General features: G+C 39.5%; 1 protein-coding gene across 1 annotated transcript; it reads right to left on the bottom strand.

The window, feature by feature from the left end:
* Positions 1–15,008: 15,008 nt before the first annotated feature.
* On the bottom strand, positions 15,009–18,309 carry LOC130969460 (serine/threonine-protein kinase RIPK-like). Its single transcript, XM_057895192.1, has 5 exons — positions 17,591–18,309; positions 17,193–17,328; positions 16,972–17,108; positions 16,753–16,876; positions 15,009–15,817 (listed from the first exon to the last, which is right to left on the bottom strand). Exons 1-5 carry the CDS (start codon positions 17,972–17,974, stop codon positions 15,234–15,236), a joined length of 1,365 nt encoding a protein of 454 aa, XP_057751175.1. The 5' UTR covers positions 17,975–18,309; the 3' UTR covers positions 15,009–15,233.
* Between the last annotated feature and the right edge of the window lie 420 nt (positions 18,310–18,729).

Raw genomic sequence — 18,729 nt, 5'->3', positions numbered from 1 at the left:
TACCACTCTCTCTCTCTTCTTCACCAATCACCTCAACACCTCTTCCCCAAAAACCCCTCACCTATCAAATCCCTTCTTTCTCTTCACCACTCACATCCATCCTTCATAAAACCCCACCTACCCCACCATTCAAATTCAAACCACTTTCCCACCCAAACCCACCCTCAAATGGCCGAACATCACTCTCCCTCTCTCCTATATAAACTCTCCTTCACTCCTTCATTTTCACACACCTTAAACACCATCTCTCTCCCCTTTGGCCGAATACAAAGCCATTTCCCTTTCTCCTCATTTCTTCTTCTTCTACTCTCTTCTTTCTTCTTTTGCTCGAGGACGAGCAAACATTTTAAGTTTGGTGTGGTAAAAGCGTTGCTTTTTCGTTTTTCCATAACCATTTATGGCATCCAAGGCCGGAGAAACCTCTAGAAAGAGGAAAGGGAAGGCAAAAGCTTCCACCTCCGAGTCATGGGAGATGGAGAGATTCATCTCAAGGGTGCATCAAGACCACTTCTATGAAGTTGTGGCCTTGAAGAAGGTGATCCCCGAGGTCCCCTTTTCACTCAAAAAGGGTGAATATCCGGAGATCCGACATGAGATCCGAAGAAGAGGTTGGGAAGTCCTCACCAACCCCATTCAACAAGTCGGAATCTTGATGGTTCAAGAGTTCTATGCCAATGCATGGATCACCAAGAACCATGACCAAAGTGTGAACCCAAATCCAAAGAATTATCTTACTATGGTTCGGGGGAAATACTTGGATTTTAGTCCAGAGAATGTGAGGTTGGCGTTCAACTTGCCTATGATGCAAGGAGATGAACATCCTTACACTAGAAGGGTCAACTTTGATCAAAGGTTGGACCAAGTCCTCACAGTCATATGTGAAGAGGGCGCCCAATGGAAGAGAAATTCAAGAGGAAAGCCGGTTCAATTGAGAAGGCATGACCTCAAGCCCGTGGCTAGAGGATGGTTAGAGTTTATACAACGCTCAATCATTCCCACTAGCAACCGGTCCGAAGTTACCATAGACCGTGCTATCATGATCCATAGCATCATGATTGGAGAAGAAATAGAGGTTCATGAGGTTATAGCCCAAGAACTCTATAAGGTGGCGGACAAGTCCTCTACCTTGGCAAGGTTAGCCTTTCCTCATCTCATTTGTCACCTCTGTTATTCAGTTGGAGTTGACATAGAGGGAGATATCCCCATTGATGAGGATAAGTCCATTACTAAGAAGAGGATGGAGCACACAAGAGACCCCTCTCATCATGAGATCCCTGAGATGCCTCAAGGGATGCACTTTCCTCCACAAAACTATTGGGAGCAACTAAACACCTCCCTAGGAGAGTTGAGTTCCAACATGGGACAACTAAGGGTGGAGCATCAAGAACACTCCATCATCCTTCATGAAATTAGAGAAGACCAAAGAATCATGAGGGAGGAGCAACAAAGACAAGGAAGAGATATTGAGGAGCTCAAGCACTCCATAGGATCTTCAAGAGGAAGAAAGAGCCGCCATCACTAAGGTGGACCCGTTCTTTGATTTCCTTGTTCTTTATTCTTCTGTTTTTCGAATTTTATGCTTATGTTTATCCATGTTTGTGTCTTGTGATCATTAGTGTCTTAGTGTCTATGCCTTAAAGTTATGAATGTCCTATGAATCCATCACCTTTCTTAAATAAACAAATGTTCTTAAATTGAAAAAGAAAAAGAATTGCATGAATTTTGAATTTTATAACAGTTTAATTATTTTGGTGTGGTGGCAATATTTTTGTCTTCTGAATGTATGCTTAAACAGTGCATATGTCTTTTGAATTTGTGGTTCATGAATGTTGGCTCTTGAAAGAATGATGAAAAAGGAGACATGTTACTGAGGATCTGAAAAATCATAAAAATGATTCTTGAAGCAAGAAAAAGCAGTGAATACAAAAAAAAAAGAAAAAAAAACCATAAAAAAAAGGGGGAAAAGAAAAAAAAGAAAAAGAAAGAATAAAGTTGTGATCCAAGGCAAAAAGAGTGTGCTTAAGAACCCTGGACACCTCTAATTGGGGACTCTAGCAAAGCTGAGTCACAATCTGAAAAGGTTCACCCAATTATGTGTCTGTGGCATGTATGTATCCGGTGGTAATACTGGAAGACAGAGTGCTTTGGGCCACGGCCAAGACTCAATAAGTAGCTGTGTTCTAGAATCATCATACTTAACTAGGAGAATCAATAACACTATCTGGATTCTGAGTTCCTAAAGAAGCCAACCATTCTGAATTTCAAAGGATAGAGTGAGATGCCAAAACTGTTCAGGGGCAAAAAGCTAAAAGCCCCGCTCATCTAATTAATACTGATCTTCATAGATGTTTTTGGAATTCATTGCATATTCTCTTCTTTTTATCTTATTTGATTTTTAGTTGCTTGAGGACAAGCAACAATTTAAGTTTGGTGTTGTGATGAGCGGATAATTTATACACTTTTTGGCATTGTTTTTAGTATGTTTTTGGTATGATCTAGTTAGTTTTTAGTATATTTTTATTAGTTTTTAGTTAAAAATCACTTTTCTGGACTTTACTATGAGTTTGTGTGTTTTTCTGTGATTTCAGGTATTTTCTGGCTGAAATTGAGGGACCTGAGCAAAAATCTGATTCAGAGACTGAAAAGGACTGCAGATGCTGTTGGATTCTGACCTCCCTGCACTCGAAGTGGATTTTCTGGAGCTACAGAAGCCCAATTGGCGCGCTCTCAACGGCGTTGGAAAGTAGACATCCTGGGCTTTCCAGCAATATATGATAGTCCATACTTTGCCCAAGATTTGATGGCCCAAACCGGCGTTCAAAGTCACCCTCAGGAATCCCAGCGTTAAACGCTGGAACTGGCACCCAAATGGGAGTTAAACGCCCAAACTGGCATAAAAGCTGGCGTTTAACTCCAAGAAGAGTCTCTACACGAAAATGCTTCATTGCTCAGCCCAAGCACACACCAAGTGGGCCCGGAAGTGGATTTTTATGTCATTTACTCATCTCTGTACACCCTAGGCTACTAGTTTTCTATAAGTAGGACCTTTTACTATTGTATTGAGATATCGGGGTAGCTATCTTCGTTTTATGCTATCTTAGATCATTGGGAGGCTGGCCATTCGGCCATGCCTAGACCTTATGCTTATGTATTTTCAACGGTGGAGTTTCTACACACCATAGATTAAGGTGTGGAGCTCTGCTGTACCTCGAGTATTAATGCAATTACTATTGTTCTTCCATTCAATTCCGCTTGTTCCTGTTCTAAGATATCACTTGTTCTTCAACTTGATGAATGTGATGATCCGTGACACTCATCATCATTCTCACTTATGAACAAGGTGACTGACAACCACTTTTGTTCTACAAGCAACCAAGGCTCTAGTGAATATCTCTTGGATTCCTGATTGCACGATGCATGGTTGATCGCCTGACAACCGAGTGCTCGCCTGACAAACGAGCCAACCATTCCGTGAGATCAGAGTCTTCGTGGTATAGGCGAGAACAGATGGCGGCATTCAAGAGAATCCGGAAGGTCTAAACCTTGTCTGTGGTATTCTGAGTAGGATTCAATGATTGAATGACTGTGACGTGCTTCAAACTCCTAGCAGGCGGGGCGTTAGTGACAGACGCAAAAGAATCGATGGATTCTATTCCGGCCTGACCGAGAACCGACAGCTGAATTCCGCGTGCTGTGACAGAGCATTTGCAAACGTTTTCACTGAGAGGATGGGAGGTAGCCATTGACAACGGTGAAACCCTACACAAGCTTGCCATGGAAAGGAGTAAGAAGGATTGGAAGAAGACAGTAGGAAAGCAGAGAGACGGAAGGGAAGGCATCTTCATGCGCTTATCTGAAGTTCCTACCAATGAATTACATAAGTATATCTATCTTTATCTTTATGTTTTATGCGTTCATCACCATTATACATTTGAGTTTGCCTGACTAAGATTTACAAGATGACCATAGCTTGCTTCATACTAACAATCTCCGTGGGATCGACCCTTACTCGCGTAAGGTTTATTACTTGGACGACCCAGTGCACTTGCTGGTTAGTTGTGCGAAGTTGTGTAATGCCATGGAATTGAGCCACCAAGTTTTTGGAGTTCATGACCGGGGATTATGAGAGTTGTGAAAAAGTATTGTTCACAATTTCGCGCACCAATGACACTATTCACCTCCTCCTTCTTTTGGCCATAACTTGAGCTACGAAGCTCCGATTGACGAGCCGTTTGCAGCCACACAAAGCTCTTGTCAATCTCTTCGATTCTATCTAAGCAAACCTGGTAAGAAATCGCATCTCAATATCCAGTTTCCAGCCCTAGGATTTTGTGTTTTTGGAGTTATAGTTTTGAGTAGATTTTATGGTTTTGCTTGTTTAGGTGATCTCTAATAGCGATTAATTGTTGGATTTTACCCCTAATCTCATTGGGTAAGGTAAGGTTTCACTAAACCTTTGTGTTTAGTTGTTTTGTGCATCTTAGGTTTTGATTTTAGTATATATATGATGTTAGTTTGAGCTTTGGTGGCTTGTTGGATTCAAATCTTGGTACGATGTGAATTTTGGAGATCGGCCAAGCTATGGATTCGGTCTCCTCTATGTAATATGTAATATCATCGGACACTTAGACTAGTTGACCTTAAGATAGGTTGAAGGGTGTGATTGTATGATTAATTGTATGTAAATGTATGCTTGATGATGGTTTGGATATAGGATGAATGAGTTTGAATGTGATGATATATATATATACACACACTGTTAGATGATGATTATTGATGAGTTGTGTTGGTGGGTGTTGAGATTTGAAGATGGATGTTGATGATGATTTTGATTGTTGGTTATTGTGGTTGATGATGATTGTTGAGGATTATTAATGTGATAAGTTTTATAAATGAATTGGTTAATTTTAGATATTGTTTGGTGATGATTATAATTACACACATTTCAAACTCTTTCTCCCCTCTTTTAACCTTTTCCTTCCATATCTGAGTCCGAGACGGTGATGGCACGCTAGGCGGGCAACGACAGTGACATCAACAGACTAAACGAGACTTCACATTACGCTGGGGCGGCCGACTTTGAGGTTAGTTGCGTTATGTTCAGTTAATCTAAGTATGTGGACATTGCTAGGGTAGTCTCGTAGTGATAAACACTGAGTAAGATGCTTGAGGGTTAGGATTGTATGATGAATTTAGAACAATATTTGCTTGTCTAAGATTGGTATTACTTAATTAGAATTTGCTTACCGACATAAATTAGAGATAGACGTAGAGTAGTCACATGGTAATATGTTACTAAGTAGGAATAGTACTTTGTTCCTTAGTAGAGTAGAAAAATGTATTATTATGTATGTATAGATTAAAAATTTATTTTTCATTCCGCAAAGGCCTTGCCTTCTATTGCCCCGGCGAGTCAGCCATACCCTTCCTCCACCCGACACCATCGTCCCGTATCTGGTTTAGGCCGGATTCGGCGACACGGTGCCGCTCAGGGACTTCACATTTGACAATTTCCTGATTTCGGCACTCGTGGAGCGATGACATCCGGAGACGCACACGTTTCATCTTCTGTGGGGTGAGGTCACTATCATCCTGTAGGACGTGGCATACCACCTCGGCCTGCGTGCACACAGAAACCCCGTTGGGGGTGCTTTCGTGACTTCGGTCGGTGGTACGGCACTAAGACGTGGGTGATGGTGGAGCAGCTGCTTGGTGCCAGGCCACTGGTGGCGGCACAGCAGGCGGAGCAAAGGAAGGAGTCGTTCACGCTGAAGCTGGTCTGGTTACGTGATCGTGTACGACAGATGCCCCCCACCGACAATCCTGAGTCCCTCCGACAGTATGTGCGATGCTACATTATGTTACTGATCGGAGGGTATCTGCTTAGAGACAAGTCCAACAACATGGTGCACGTACGGTGGCTACCGCTTCTTCGGGACTTCGAGGAGTCCAGGGCGCTATCATAGGGCTCTGCTATGCTGACTTGGACTTACCAGTCACTCTGTTTAGCGGCACAGCGGGGAGTCACAGATATTTCCGGTTGTACTCCGCTGCTGATGAGTTGGATTTACCAGAGATTTTCCTAGTGGTGTCTACCAGGTAGAGGAGTCTACTAGTAGCCGCTAGCTGCCAGGTATCCAAATATTTATTTTTTGTTTCATGTTAAGCTTTGTTGTTAATTCGCATTGTTTGTAACTTAAGGAGTTGTATATGTCTTTGTTACTTTCAGATTGGTTGGCTTGCAGTAGCAGAGTAGGGACCAGCACCAGACCAGGGTCTTGCAGTATAAGGTATCCATCGATCGATTACGGTTCGATGAGGTAAGTCATGAAATTAAATATTGCGTGATATTTCCTTCTACTTGCTATGGTTTAAAGCTTGTTATTTTGTTAAACATTTTTTTATTCAGTTTGCATGGAGGGTGTACGACGACCCTGCATTGCAGGACCTGTGCCAACTTTGGTTCCGTGAGGAGGCGGAGTGGGGTACTTGGTTGTCGGCCGTTCCTATAGTCTGCTTCAACATTGTCTGGTTTCACCACGTAGATCGGGTGAAACGGTAGTTCAATGGGGAGCAGCCAGTGCCGGGGATTCCAATGAATCTTGACAGGTATGAAGTTGGTTAAATTATTCAAAGTTATACGTTGGTTGTTGTTTGTTGTTCTGATATTGAAACTATTTTATTTATTTAATGTGTTTAACTTCAGGTATCTGACCACCACTGGTCGCAGTGAGGATGTTTGGTGGCCGGAGCGACTGCAGTAGTGGTACGACGGTTGGAGGCAGTGGTTCGAGCCTGGTCGCAGGATTACAGCGCACTACACATGCGACACTAGGCCGGCCGGTGAGTACTACGACTGGTGGCGTGGGGCCTGCCGTGTGAGGCATCTATCTGGGCAGGAGGTTTTGGAGGACCCCAGGCTGGTGGAGTTGCCCCCCGATGTCCAGCCCACTGCCAGTCAACCACGGGACGATTTGACCTTTCCGAGGGGCGTGCCAGATCAGAGGAGACGTGTGAGGGAGGTCAGAGAGGACACTCGCCGACCAACACGGAGGGAGCGGGGCCAGAGAGAGCGTCGCCCAGGTGAGCCCGTCTGGAGGGAGAGGGTCAGGCCTCGACGGAATAGGGGAGAGGCAGACCGGAGGAGGAGGCAGAATTCGACCATCACGAGGACGGTGGAGATGCACCAATTCACGGAAACAGGAACACAAAAATATAAAATTGTGTTTAGCCAAATCCTTTAAGATCCTTAAAGCTGTGTTTATTTATAGAGACAGGACACTGAAATAGAAACACAAAAATACAAAATTGTGTTTAGCAGAAAAGACATGGACAGAAATAATGTATCTAAAGACACTAAATTAGTGTATTTTTTGTCCATCCTGACAGGAAGGACACAGAGACACTAACAAGAGACACAAATTATTTTTTATTTTTTTTATTATTCTTGTTAATTTTTCATAATTATATTTTTTATTATTATATTTTTCATCTCAAATATTTTGTATGAAAAAATAAAAATAAATTAAATTTTTATAATTTGTTCTAGTTTATTACCAAATAGAATACAAAAACATAAAATTTTGTATCTCTGTCTTTTATGTCTTGTTCTCAGTGTCTTATCATGTCCTATTTTCAAAAACAAACACCACCGTAATATACTTTCACCATGCTAGAACCTTAATTGTATTGTGAAAGTTTAAAAGGTTTATTTAGAAGGCTCTCTTATAACAATGTTTCAGTACAGTGAAATTGTCAATTATTATTGAGGACTAGATATGTAGGCAGGGTTCGGTCGAGTTGATATTCATCATTTGTATGTTGTCTTTTGAACTCATTTTTTCATTCATAATTTTTATGTTTGATTTAAAACCATAGAAATTGTTTTCAATAATCTTACATTAATTTGCATAAAACAGAAGTAACTTTTATCTTTCCCTGTTCACAAGTTCAAAAACTTAATAAGCTTTCATGTTTAGTCTTTTCTTTTTGAAAATTGTTTAAACGTATAATTTTACCCATTTTTGTATATTTTATAGTCATTTCAATTAAAATGTTTTATATTATGCACCAGAATAAATAAAATTTATTACATTATTATAAATATATATATTTTATATTAATAATGAAATTTGAATCAACTAAATAATTATTATTACTTTATATGAATATAATTATTATTGAATGATATTTTGGTCTATTAGATTAAAAGATAGCTTATTTTAATCTTGCAGAAAAAGAGAAATATTATTTAGGTATCTTTCAAAGAAGGAGAAGAGTGAAGCTTTTCTCGTCATTTTATAAAGAAAAAATTTAGGATAATAACTCTTTAATCAATATTTAGTCAACTTTGTCTTTTTCTCCCTTTTCTTCTTTTTTTTCTTGTCTTTATCTAAGGGTAAAAAACCATAATAAGCCAACTGGCTCAAAAAATAACGTAAATACGCCAAAGCAAAAATCGTTTTAGCAATAAGCCAGACCGCATTTTTATATAATTCGAACCAGCTTGGTTCGAACTAGAAATGGTAGTAATTCGAACCAGGGTGGTTCGAATTAGGTTATTTTATTTGTTAATAAATCGAACCAAACTGGTTCGAATTATGAATGAATGTAATTCGAACCAACCTGGTTCGAATTATGAATGAATGTAATTCAAACCAAGGTGGTTCGAATTATAGAGAGAAAGGGTTTTCCGTGTAAATCGAACCGGGCTGGTTCGAATTACACAAATCATAGGTCGAACCAGACCGGTTTGAATTAGGGTGAGACTGACTGAGCTGTTTATCTATGGACGAGGCAGATCCGAATCGGCCAAAGAGGTGCGGCCTATGGCGCCAACCCGGCCTATGTCACCATTCATAGTTCGAACCAGACCGGTTTGATTGTTTATGAATAATGCAACACTTTCCGTGGATGCACAATTTAATAAGAAAAAAATAATCACTAAACTGTTTCAAGATTCGTTGATCGTACGAAGTGAATGTCCCACAAGAGAAATAAAATAAAAAAAAACATAGGTGAACAGACTACAACATAATAAAGTAAATGAACAAAATTGGTGGAGTGAAAAAATGGGTGACAAGACATAACACTGTCACCGAATTTCAAATATGATGACGGAAAAGACTCTAACATGCCTCTTTGTTTGAAATGCTCTTCTTTGGGGTTAACTTAGCGGAGAAGTATTATTTAAAGACAATAATTAAAATAAAATATTACTCAGTAATAAAAATTAAATATTGGAAACTGTCCAAACTATGGAAAAAAAAGTACAAACCACTATCATACATGATTGAACTTTAAAGAAAAAAATACATGAAACATGAATCATCTAAACAGATGCGACCCAGTGCCACAGCGACGGGGTACCCGTGCCCTCTGACCTCGGCGGATCAACGGCTCCACATCCTCGATGTCATCCTCGTCATCCGGTGGGGCAGGCTGTGCTGGTGGCGCAACATGCAGGGGTGTCGCCGAAATCCCTGCGACAGACTGTGATGCAGCGGTGAAGGCGGATGGAGGAGTACCTCCGAGACAGAACTGGTGACCAGCGGATGAGGATGGAGGCTCATTCAGATCAACATCTAACGGGGCCTGTGTGGCTGAGGTCTGACCACCACTGCGCGGAGTGGCCTCCCCCTGCATGATGGCGCTGATCTCGTCAAGGAAGCGTGGACTCCCAAAGTCCCCAACAAGCGTGTCTGACCCAATGAAGTCTGACCACTGTGATCCGGGGATGCGCCAAGGTGTCCCCCCCTGCTCAGGCTGGTCATCGGCTGGCACACCAACGAAGTAATCTCCGAGAGGGCCTGATCCAAGTACAGCATCACCTGTGTAAGCCCCGGCACCCATCCCTGTACCATACAACTCACCTGCATGACCATGATCGTGTGTGGTAGTACCAGCAGATGCAGCCGCCCCTGAACCACCCCCACCAACGGGCCGATGCTGATCGTCGGTGTCGTCCCGATGGTCAAGAGGACCCCTCGCCCTACCTCGCCGGCCTCGTCCTCCGCCTCTAGCGGGACCGGCGTCGTAATCATCGTGCACACCAAGGTCAGGCCACCTCCACTCACGCTGGCTCCTCCGTGTCCCCACACCCATCCTCCTATCAACCATACGCCTGTCCGGCACGTCCTCCTGACGATCCATGTCAGGAACTCGCCCCGGACCTCGCTGTGAGGCCTCTAATGAAATAGGAACTGCTCTAGGATCCCCCAACTGCGACTCCGGAGACAAGAACCTCTTACCATACTGACGCCACCAGTCAAGGAACGCATGCGAAGGACCGGGGTCGCCTACAACGTCGAACCTCAGCACACAGTCCTGACGAGAGTCCCAAAGGAGATGCCACCTCTGCAAAGTAGACGGGAACCATCGATCGCCGCCTCTACCGTCCTTGGACATCAAAAAGTCAATGTTCAGGGCGGGATGCGGAATGGGCTGAACCCCACCAAACTGTGGAAGAACACGATCTATCTGATGCCACTCTATCACAGCAAAGTAGATCAGCGCCGTCACAGAGCGCCACAACGCCATATGCCGAGGCTCCAAAACCTCTGGATGCACAACCTGAAGTACGTCCGGAGTAGTATACGGCATCCATAGAAACTGCAAAAGGAACTCATCCTTGTCAGGGCAACTTTATCACACAACTATAAATGCTAGATTCTAAAAGGAGACTTGTTAAGTATCATACTCACCTCCCCATCCTGTAACATGTCTATCCTGAGCCTCCACATCTCCACTCTAGGACCCTTCTCGCTCCCGGAAGGGTTGTAACCTGACCATCTGCACCATACACATTTGTTACATGAACAGAAATATAAATGACTACGCAGTTATGTATGTCAAATTGAAATAGAGAAGGCATAGTATAGTACCTGGATGCCAATGGCCAGCTCGACTCCTCATATCCTGCTGGCCTAAATCGAGGAAAGCGCCAAAAGATCCAAGACTGGAGCAGCTGAAGCGGGCCCGCTAACTTGACCACATGTCTGTTTGCCACTCGGCACATGCACCGGTACAACCAAGCCAGTGCGGCGGAACCCCAGCTGTAGGTACCCATCTCCTCCAGCCTAGCTACGTACGGGAGCCATCTGATGTGAATCCGGTTCCCGGACTTGTCCGCAAACAGCTGCGTGCCCAACAACATCATGATGTACGCACGGGCATAACGGCGCACAGTCTCATCATCAGCATCCTCAGGGCACTCCCCGAAGGTCTCCTGAAACCAGCTGCAGTTCACTGCGTACTTCTGAACCTGGCTGGGAGGAGGTATAACTCCGAGCAACTCCTGGAACCAGACCCAGGCTGGACGGCCACCCTCGATGTATATATGGAACTCGGACAAGCACCCGCTCACGTAACGGCCGTCCACTGGCAAACCCAGCTGGTATGCCACGTCCTGGAGTGTGATGGTGCACTCTCCGAACGGCATGTGGAACGTGTGCGTCTCTGGACGCCATCGCTCTACGAAAGCACTGACAAGAGCCTCGTCTAGCCGGAACCATCGGTCGTTCAGCCTTGCAAGATGGTATAGACCTGCCATCTGCAAGTACGGAACGTATCTGTCATCAAGTCGCATGCCCTGCTGCCGCCGCATGCTCCTAATGCATCGCTGGGGCTGCTCACAAAATGAAACGCTCAGTTAGAACCGGCTTGAAATCCAACCACAACCATAAGCAGCATCATAAATCATCAACATACCATTCTGCTAAATAAGACCGCATAACATTACATGAAAGATAACCAACTAGAAAACAAATCCATAGACCGCACAACTAAACCGCATAAATAAACCAGCCTAACGAGAAACAGCTTAACTAAACCGGTTTACGTAAAAGAGCTACAGTAAAAACAACTAGCATAAAAAAAGTCAAACAAATCACCAACATAAAACCACTAACGAAAATCACCTACCCTAAACCACTAACATAAACCGTTTGCATAAACCACTCGCAAAAACCGCTAACACAAACCACCAACATAAACCACCAACAGAAACCACTAACTTAAACCACTAGCATAAACCACTAACAAAAACTACTAACATAACCCACCTACATAAACCACTAACATAAACCACTAACATAAACCACCATCTAACCCACATGCAAAACCACTAACATAAACCACCAACAGAAACCACTAACTTAAACCACTAGCATAAACCACTAACTTAAACTACTAACATAAACCACCTACATAAACCACTAACATAAACCACTAACATAAACCACCATCTAACCCACATGCAAAACCACTAAGGCACAAATACCGCTAGAATAAAAAATATTTCCGTACTAACCTCCTCGTCGATGACCCCGGCTATATGAGCGACTCCGTCCAACCGATATAACCGTGCCGGATCGTCCCCCATGAGCAGAGTATTCCGTTCAGCTATTATTCGGAGAGAATCTCGGTCGTTTTCTCTGAGATTTTGTGGGGTAGGGGGGAGGAATAAGAGTTCGAATGAGGGTGATTCGAACTCCTTATATAGCCGAATCAAGGGTAATTCGAACCACCTTGGTTCGATTTATGAAGGAGAGTAATTCGAACCAGCTTGGTTCGAATTACATGCTTTGCAATGGTGGTAGTTCGAACTAGCCTAGTTCGAATTATGTGGGATTGAAGTTCGAACCACCTTGGTTCGAATTACGTTGAAATAACAACCTCTAATTCGAACCACCCTGGTTCGAATTACTACCATTTTGAGTTCGAACCAAGCTGGTTCGAATTATATAAAAATGCGGTCTGGCTTATTGATGAAACGATTTTTGCTTTGGCGTATTTACGTTATTTTTCCACTCATTTGGCTTAATATGGTTTTTTACCCTTTATCTAATTATTGGGTTAAAAATTATTTGAATGTTTTATTTGTTTATGACTGACTAATTATTTTTTAAAAAATATAAGTTCACTAATATCAACAATGCAATATGAACAAATTAATTCGCCATTGTATAAAATTATGTATTAGGTTGGATGACAAATTAAATGGACATGTCTGCTTCTTCTTTCTTAGAAGGCAATATAAAAATTCTACCCCGCTTCACTTTTTGGCTGGTTGATAGAATGACTCACCATAAAAGAATTTTTTTTCTTTGAAATTTTTTTGTTAATAAAAAGAAAAGTATTGGTTAAGTTAATTAAAATAAAAAAATAAAAATAAATTTATCCATAGGATTCTTTAATATCATTCTGTGTAAAGTAGAGAGAATTTTTTTTTTTCTATCTTTTTTAATGTCATACAATATTTCTCTATTCACTTGGCATTCGAAGCACGTGTGTATGGTCCGGTGCAGTATCCATAGATGTATCCATTTGAACTTCAAATTGATGTTTATAAGAGGTCGATCAAAAATAAAGCCAGGATAAAAGGATCTGTGTGTGAGACGTATTTATCGAAGAAAATCACACTTATTTTTGTTCTTACTTCTTTGAGCCTCACTTCTAATTTAATCGCACAAGACTTGGCCGTAATATTAACTCATGTGGTAATTGCTCGTTTGAACCTACCTTGTCTATATTCAATCAATTAGCATACTCGAAAAAAAAAAAATAATCTAGGTGGTTGGACTTCACAAAACTAAACTTAACCCACTTATACTTCTCCTTAATTGTCTTGAAGTCCATAAAATTTAGAGGGTGTTTGAGATGTTCTACGGAATAGAAAAAATGCAAAAATTCCAGCAATTATTTCAATCCCATGTGAATGATCTAATAAATGGTGTAACATGTTCGCTTACTTGCATAATATGATTTGAGGGTCCTAATAGACAATGAACTAGTTGGACTATGATCAAGGTTAATGGAATAAAATTTCATACACCAAAACATGTTTAAAGAAGAGCAACGTACAACACGCACGGCGATTTTTCTGAAGGGCGATACTAGGCAAGGTGAATATGACTGGTTGTTGATGAAGAAAAATTTAGAAATTAAATATTTGGGTCCACAATCAAATGGATTGTCATATTCAATTGTGAATGGTATGATTACGCACAGCCTCGAGACACTCGCATGCATAAAGACTATAAGATAATCGAAGTTAATCATTTTAGGAGGTATGATAGATTTAATTCATTCATCCTAGCACAAAATACACGGCAAGTATATTGCATGCAATACCCCAAAAGGTCTATGTCTAACTGGAGAGTTGTGACCAAATGCAAACCAAGAGGTATGATTGAGACGGAAGAAAATGACGATGTGTAAGAGGAGCCATTCCAAAATCTTGAATCAAATTCTGTTAGATTAATAACTAAAACTGAAATTCTAGACATTCTTGCTTCACTTTTATGAAAGGTTGACATAGTCGACCTTCCGATACATTAACTTCAAAATTTGAATGAAGAAGACGATATGAATGACGAAAATTGTGATACTGATGATAATTCTCTCTCTCCGTCTTCTAATGAGTTTGAGTAAATTCGTTTATCTTTTGTTTATTATGTGTTTATTTCGTGTCTTATTATAGCAACATTGGTCTAACTTTATTTACTTTAGGTGACATAGCAGATGATAGAAATAAAGGGTGAGGTGATGATGGGTGAAATAATGACAGACATGTACTTTTTTATGTAGGAGAACCTGAGATGATCACATGTAGTGTACTTGTATGTTTAGGATTGACGATATTTTTCTATTTTTGTTATTTCGTTATATTTTAGTTTTGAATAATCTTATAAATTTAATTGAATATATTTTTTATATCATTTACTTCCTATATTAAAATTTAATCGTATAACAGGTATCTAAATAAACAGTTAAAAAATATATATTCATCAATGGTATAGTATTTAAACTTTGTTATTTGTTTATTTTTTGCTCTGTATACCTGAGATATGTAATGACAAAAAACATAAATATTTTATATGTCGCACATTTTAGAAAATAATATATTTAATATTTAAATAAAAAACCCCTTACTATATAAGCTAATAATAAGAAAGCTAAATTAAATATATAGAAGAAGAATAATGAAAAAACCATTAAAAAAACTCAAACATGTTTTCCTTGCAATGACTATTACACATTTGCATGCTCATTTTGTCCCTCTCTTTTTTCTCTCTTTTTCACTCTTGCTCATTATACTTGGCCAGTTAGGGTAGCAGTTGGCACGCACGGTATATTCAAAATTAAATAAAAAAACATGGTTGCGAGAAAAATATCTATATACATGTACAATAAAGATATTTATATTATATGCCACGCATGGTAAATACTAACTATGTATGCGAAGGTGGAGAATCTGATTCACTTGATGATGATCTTCTATTCGTGTGGTGTCTCTCATTCTGTGAATTTAAATGTGAATGTGGCCTTGGTGACTTAGGTGATTTAGCAAGCGGATGTGGTCGCCTATGACGATGATGATGATGATGTCCACTTTTCTTCTCCTTGTTAGGAGAAGGAGAAGGAGAAAAAGAAGATTCAACACCACTATTATTATTATTATTACTTTCATTAGGAACGGTATACACAAAGGGCCCAATTGGAATATCATCAAAGTCCTGAAGGGGATCAAGAACCTTAACAACAGCACTCATAGTGGGCCTGTTCCTGGGCCTATGGCTAAGGCATTGGTAGGCCAATGCTGCAGCCTTTCTTGATCCCATTTCAGAGTACTGCCCTTCAAGTTTAGGGTCCATTATCCTTCCAAGTTTTCTTGGGTCATTGAGCATTGGCCTTGCCCATTCCACAAGGTTTTGTTCCCTTGGTACCTTACTCTTGTCCACTGATCTTCTTCCTGTTAGAAGCTCTAACAATACTACCCCAAAGCTGTACACGTCACTCATTGCTGTCAAGTGACCTACACAACAAAAAATATAAGATATTATGAACATTAATGTGTTAGACTGTTCGTTAGCTATGCTATAATAAATTATAATTAATTCTGAGGTAATTAATAATTATTAAAATTGAGTTAGGTACAAGTTGACAACAACCGTGTTAGCAGTTAACTATCATTAGAAATGTCAAGGTGTTTTTTCTCCTATGATTGTTTTTGTGGACAAATGTAAAGTGGCGGTGCATGATCAATGGTGTAATAAAAGCTAAATAAATATATGTTTCTGGTTATAGTTAGAGAATGAATATTTTCATTCTCTTACATGTTATTTGTTATTTGTTCATTATATTTTTGTTTAAATATGTTAAAAAATTGAGTATTATTGTCAAAATAAAAATGATGACAATATCCATTTCATTTTGATTTTATATATATAGGTATTTGCTAAACTTTTATTCCTTTATTTTATTCTATTTTATCTAATAGAATGATAGATAAAAATAGAATAATTGGTGTACATTTTTGTTATGTATATATAGTACAATACAATTATATGTAACTAGTCTATTAATAAACACGTATAAATTTATCTTTTTATCAGTTAAACGTAGGTAATAGTAAAAAATGTGTAATTACTAATTAATTAATATGGTCAACAGAATTCTTGAATTCAAACGGTAGAAACTGCAAACTACCATTTTAATAAATATTTTATATATATATATATATATATTTTATAGGAATGAGATCTAGTTTTTTTTTATAATATAGCATATATAGCATGGTTGTACTTATAATATTGATCTACGTCATCAATTCTAGTGTTAATGCCTAAATTAGTATATGTATGGATGTATATATGATTCAAAATAATGAAAATGGAGTATGTATATATATTTAGAATTGTTGCACAGCAAATAAAAGAAAGTTAGAATTGAATAAGAAATAAAATATACCTGTCATGACATATTCCGGGGCAGCATAGCCTTGGGTTCCCATGACACGAGTTGAAACGTGGGTGTCATCTCCTTCAGGACCATCTTTTGCTAACCCAAAATCAGATAGTTTTGCATTGTAATCCTAAAACCAAATTCATTATATTGAATGAGTTCAATAAATAATTATTCTAATAGCGAGAGAGAGAGAGAAATTATTTATATATTATTGATGCTTACAGAGTCTAACAATATGTTTGAAGCTTTGAAATCTCTATAGATGACTTGCTTCTCTGCCTCGTGGAGAAAGGTTAAACCCTTTGCAGCTCCAACAGCAATTTTCATTCTTGTTGACCAGGGCAATGATGCTGAGAATCCTGGAAAAAAAAACAAGTAAATTAATTAATCCAATATAAAGATTATTATTAAAAAAAAAATTAATTATTTGGCTAATATCTTACTTCTAAATAGTTGATTTTCTAAGCTGCCTCTTGGTAAGTATTCATATACCAAAAGCCTATGATCTTCTTCACAGCAATATCCAATCAGCTTCACAAGGTGTGGATGCCTTAGTTGACCCAGGAAAACCACTTCAGTCTGTTGCAAATTAAAACCAAAACAAGCAAAGTTAGAACTTAGAACCCACAAGTCAAAAAACACTAATTATTACCATAAATTCATAATTAACCACTTATTATATCATTAATCACCAAGGTATTATATTTATAATAATGGGATCAATTACACTTTTATACTAAAAAATTTGGCAGTATTGTCCGCATACAATAACATTTTATTTGCAAAGGTAGGTATAAAATCGACTTCCGATCCCTTGATTATATTATTAATATATACATACCAACCACTCTTTATGGCCTTGGGAGCCATCCAAGTCCAAGAGCTTAACAGCAACAGGCTGAGGCTTAAGGCCATGCCTAAGCTTATCATCAATGAAGCCCTTGTGAACCGGTCCGAACCCGCCTTCGCCAAGGAAGTTACTGGACGAGAAATGCTGAGTGATGAGCTTGAGCTCAGCCAGCGTGAAGACATGCAGGTTTGTTCCCGCCAGCGACATCGACAGATCCTCCGAGAATGTTGTGCTTGGGAAGCTCAAGTCACTCACTGATATCCTCTGCGAACATATTGGCTTCGTCGAAACCACTCTCTTCGGCTTTCTTGATGGGTACTCTCCTTTGTAACATCCCGGCAACATTGATTTCCATATTCCTTTCATGAATGCCATTCTTCTTCTTTCTTCAATCAATGAATCGATATGATATGATACTAGTGTATATTTATCTATATGGTGATGCACTTGGTGGGAATATGAGAGTGTTAGGTAAGAAGGATCGAGAGATAGTGTGTGGTAAGGTGGAAATGGAAAATGGGGTTTTGGACTTTTCAAGAGAGAATGTAAATTAAAATAAAGAGAGTTCTAATATTCAAAATCTTCAACTGCACCAAGAGAAAATGGAGAGGCTTTTCTACCTTCTTTCTTTGGTTGATTTTTTCTCCATCTAGGTTCTAATTTCTTTTTTATTAGTTGTGTAGGTATATGCAATTTGGAATACTTGCACTCTTTAATTGTGTGTGCGTGTATATTTATAGAAAGAGAGAAGTTTTCGATACTTGCATGCAGTGGTTGTTTGGCAAGCAAGAAAAGACCAAAAGATTTGAACAACTTAATTAATTAAGATTTTGATTATTATTATTATTTGATTTAAATGGGGAACCCCAAGTCTACGATGTAATTATCAAAGCAAAATGACATGCCTACCCTCCGTTCCTTGACTTTGATGCATTAATGGTTATAAGTTTGGAAAAGGAACTTTTTCGGCTTGTCTTCTTATCTTATTTTATTATATATGTAATAATTTGCAACCTTTCCGATTTCAAAAGCACCTTCAAGAATATTTCCTCTAATTTTCCAAAGGGATAGATGTGACATAAACTACAAAGTCCTGCAAAGCTGCACTTTCTTCGGACCAAAATATTTTC

Source organism: Arachis stenosperma, chromosome 3 (genome assembly GCF_014773155.1).
Source record: "Arachis stenosperma cultivar V10309 chromosome 3, arast.V10309.gnm1.PFL2, whole genome shotgun sequence".
Taxonomy (NCBI): domain Eukaryota; kingdom Viridiplantae; phylum Streptophyta; class Magnoliopsida; order Fabales; family Fabaceae; genus Arachis; species Arachis stenosperma.
The sequence above is the reverse complement of the archived record's forward strand: the minus strand, read 5'-3'. Positions and strand labels throughout refer to the sequence as shown.

What these genes read in the sequence shown, in the direction of transcription:
- LOC130969460 (XM_057895192.1), bottom strand. Translation starts at nt 17,974, where the DNA reads ATGGCATTCATGAAAGGAATATGGAAATCAATGTTGCCGGGATGTTAC. An exon ending in AGAAAATCAACTATTTAGAA is followed by an intron (nt 17,109 to 17,192) that starts GTAAGATATTAG and finishes TTTTTTTTCCAG; the next exon opens with GATTCTCAGCATCATTGCCC. An exon ending in CCCGGAATATGTCATGACAG is followed by an intron (nt 15,818 to 16,752) that starts GTATATTTTATT and finishes TTTGTTGTGTAG; the next exon opens with GTCACTTGACAGCAATGAGT.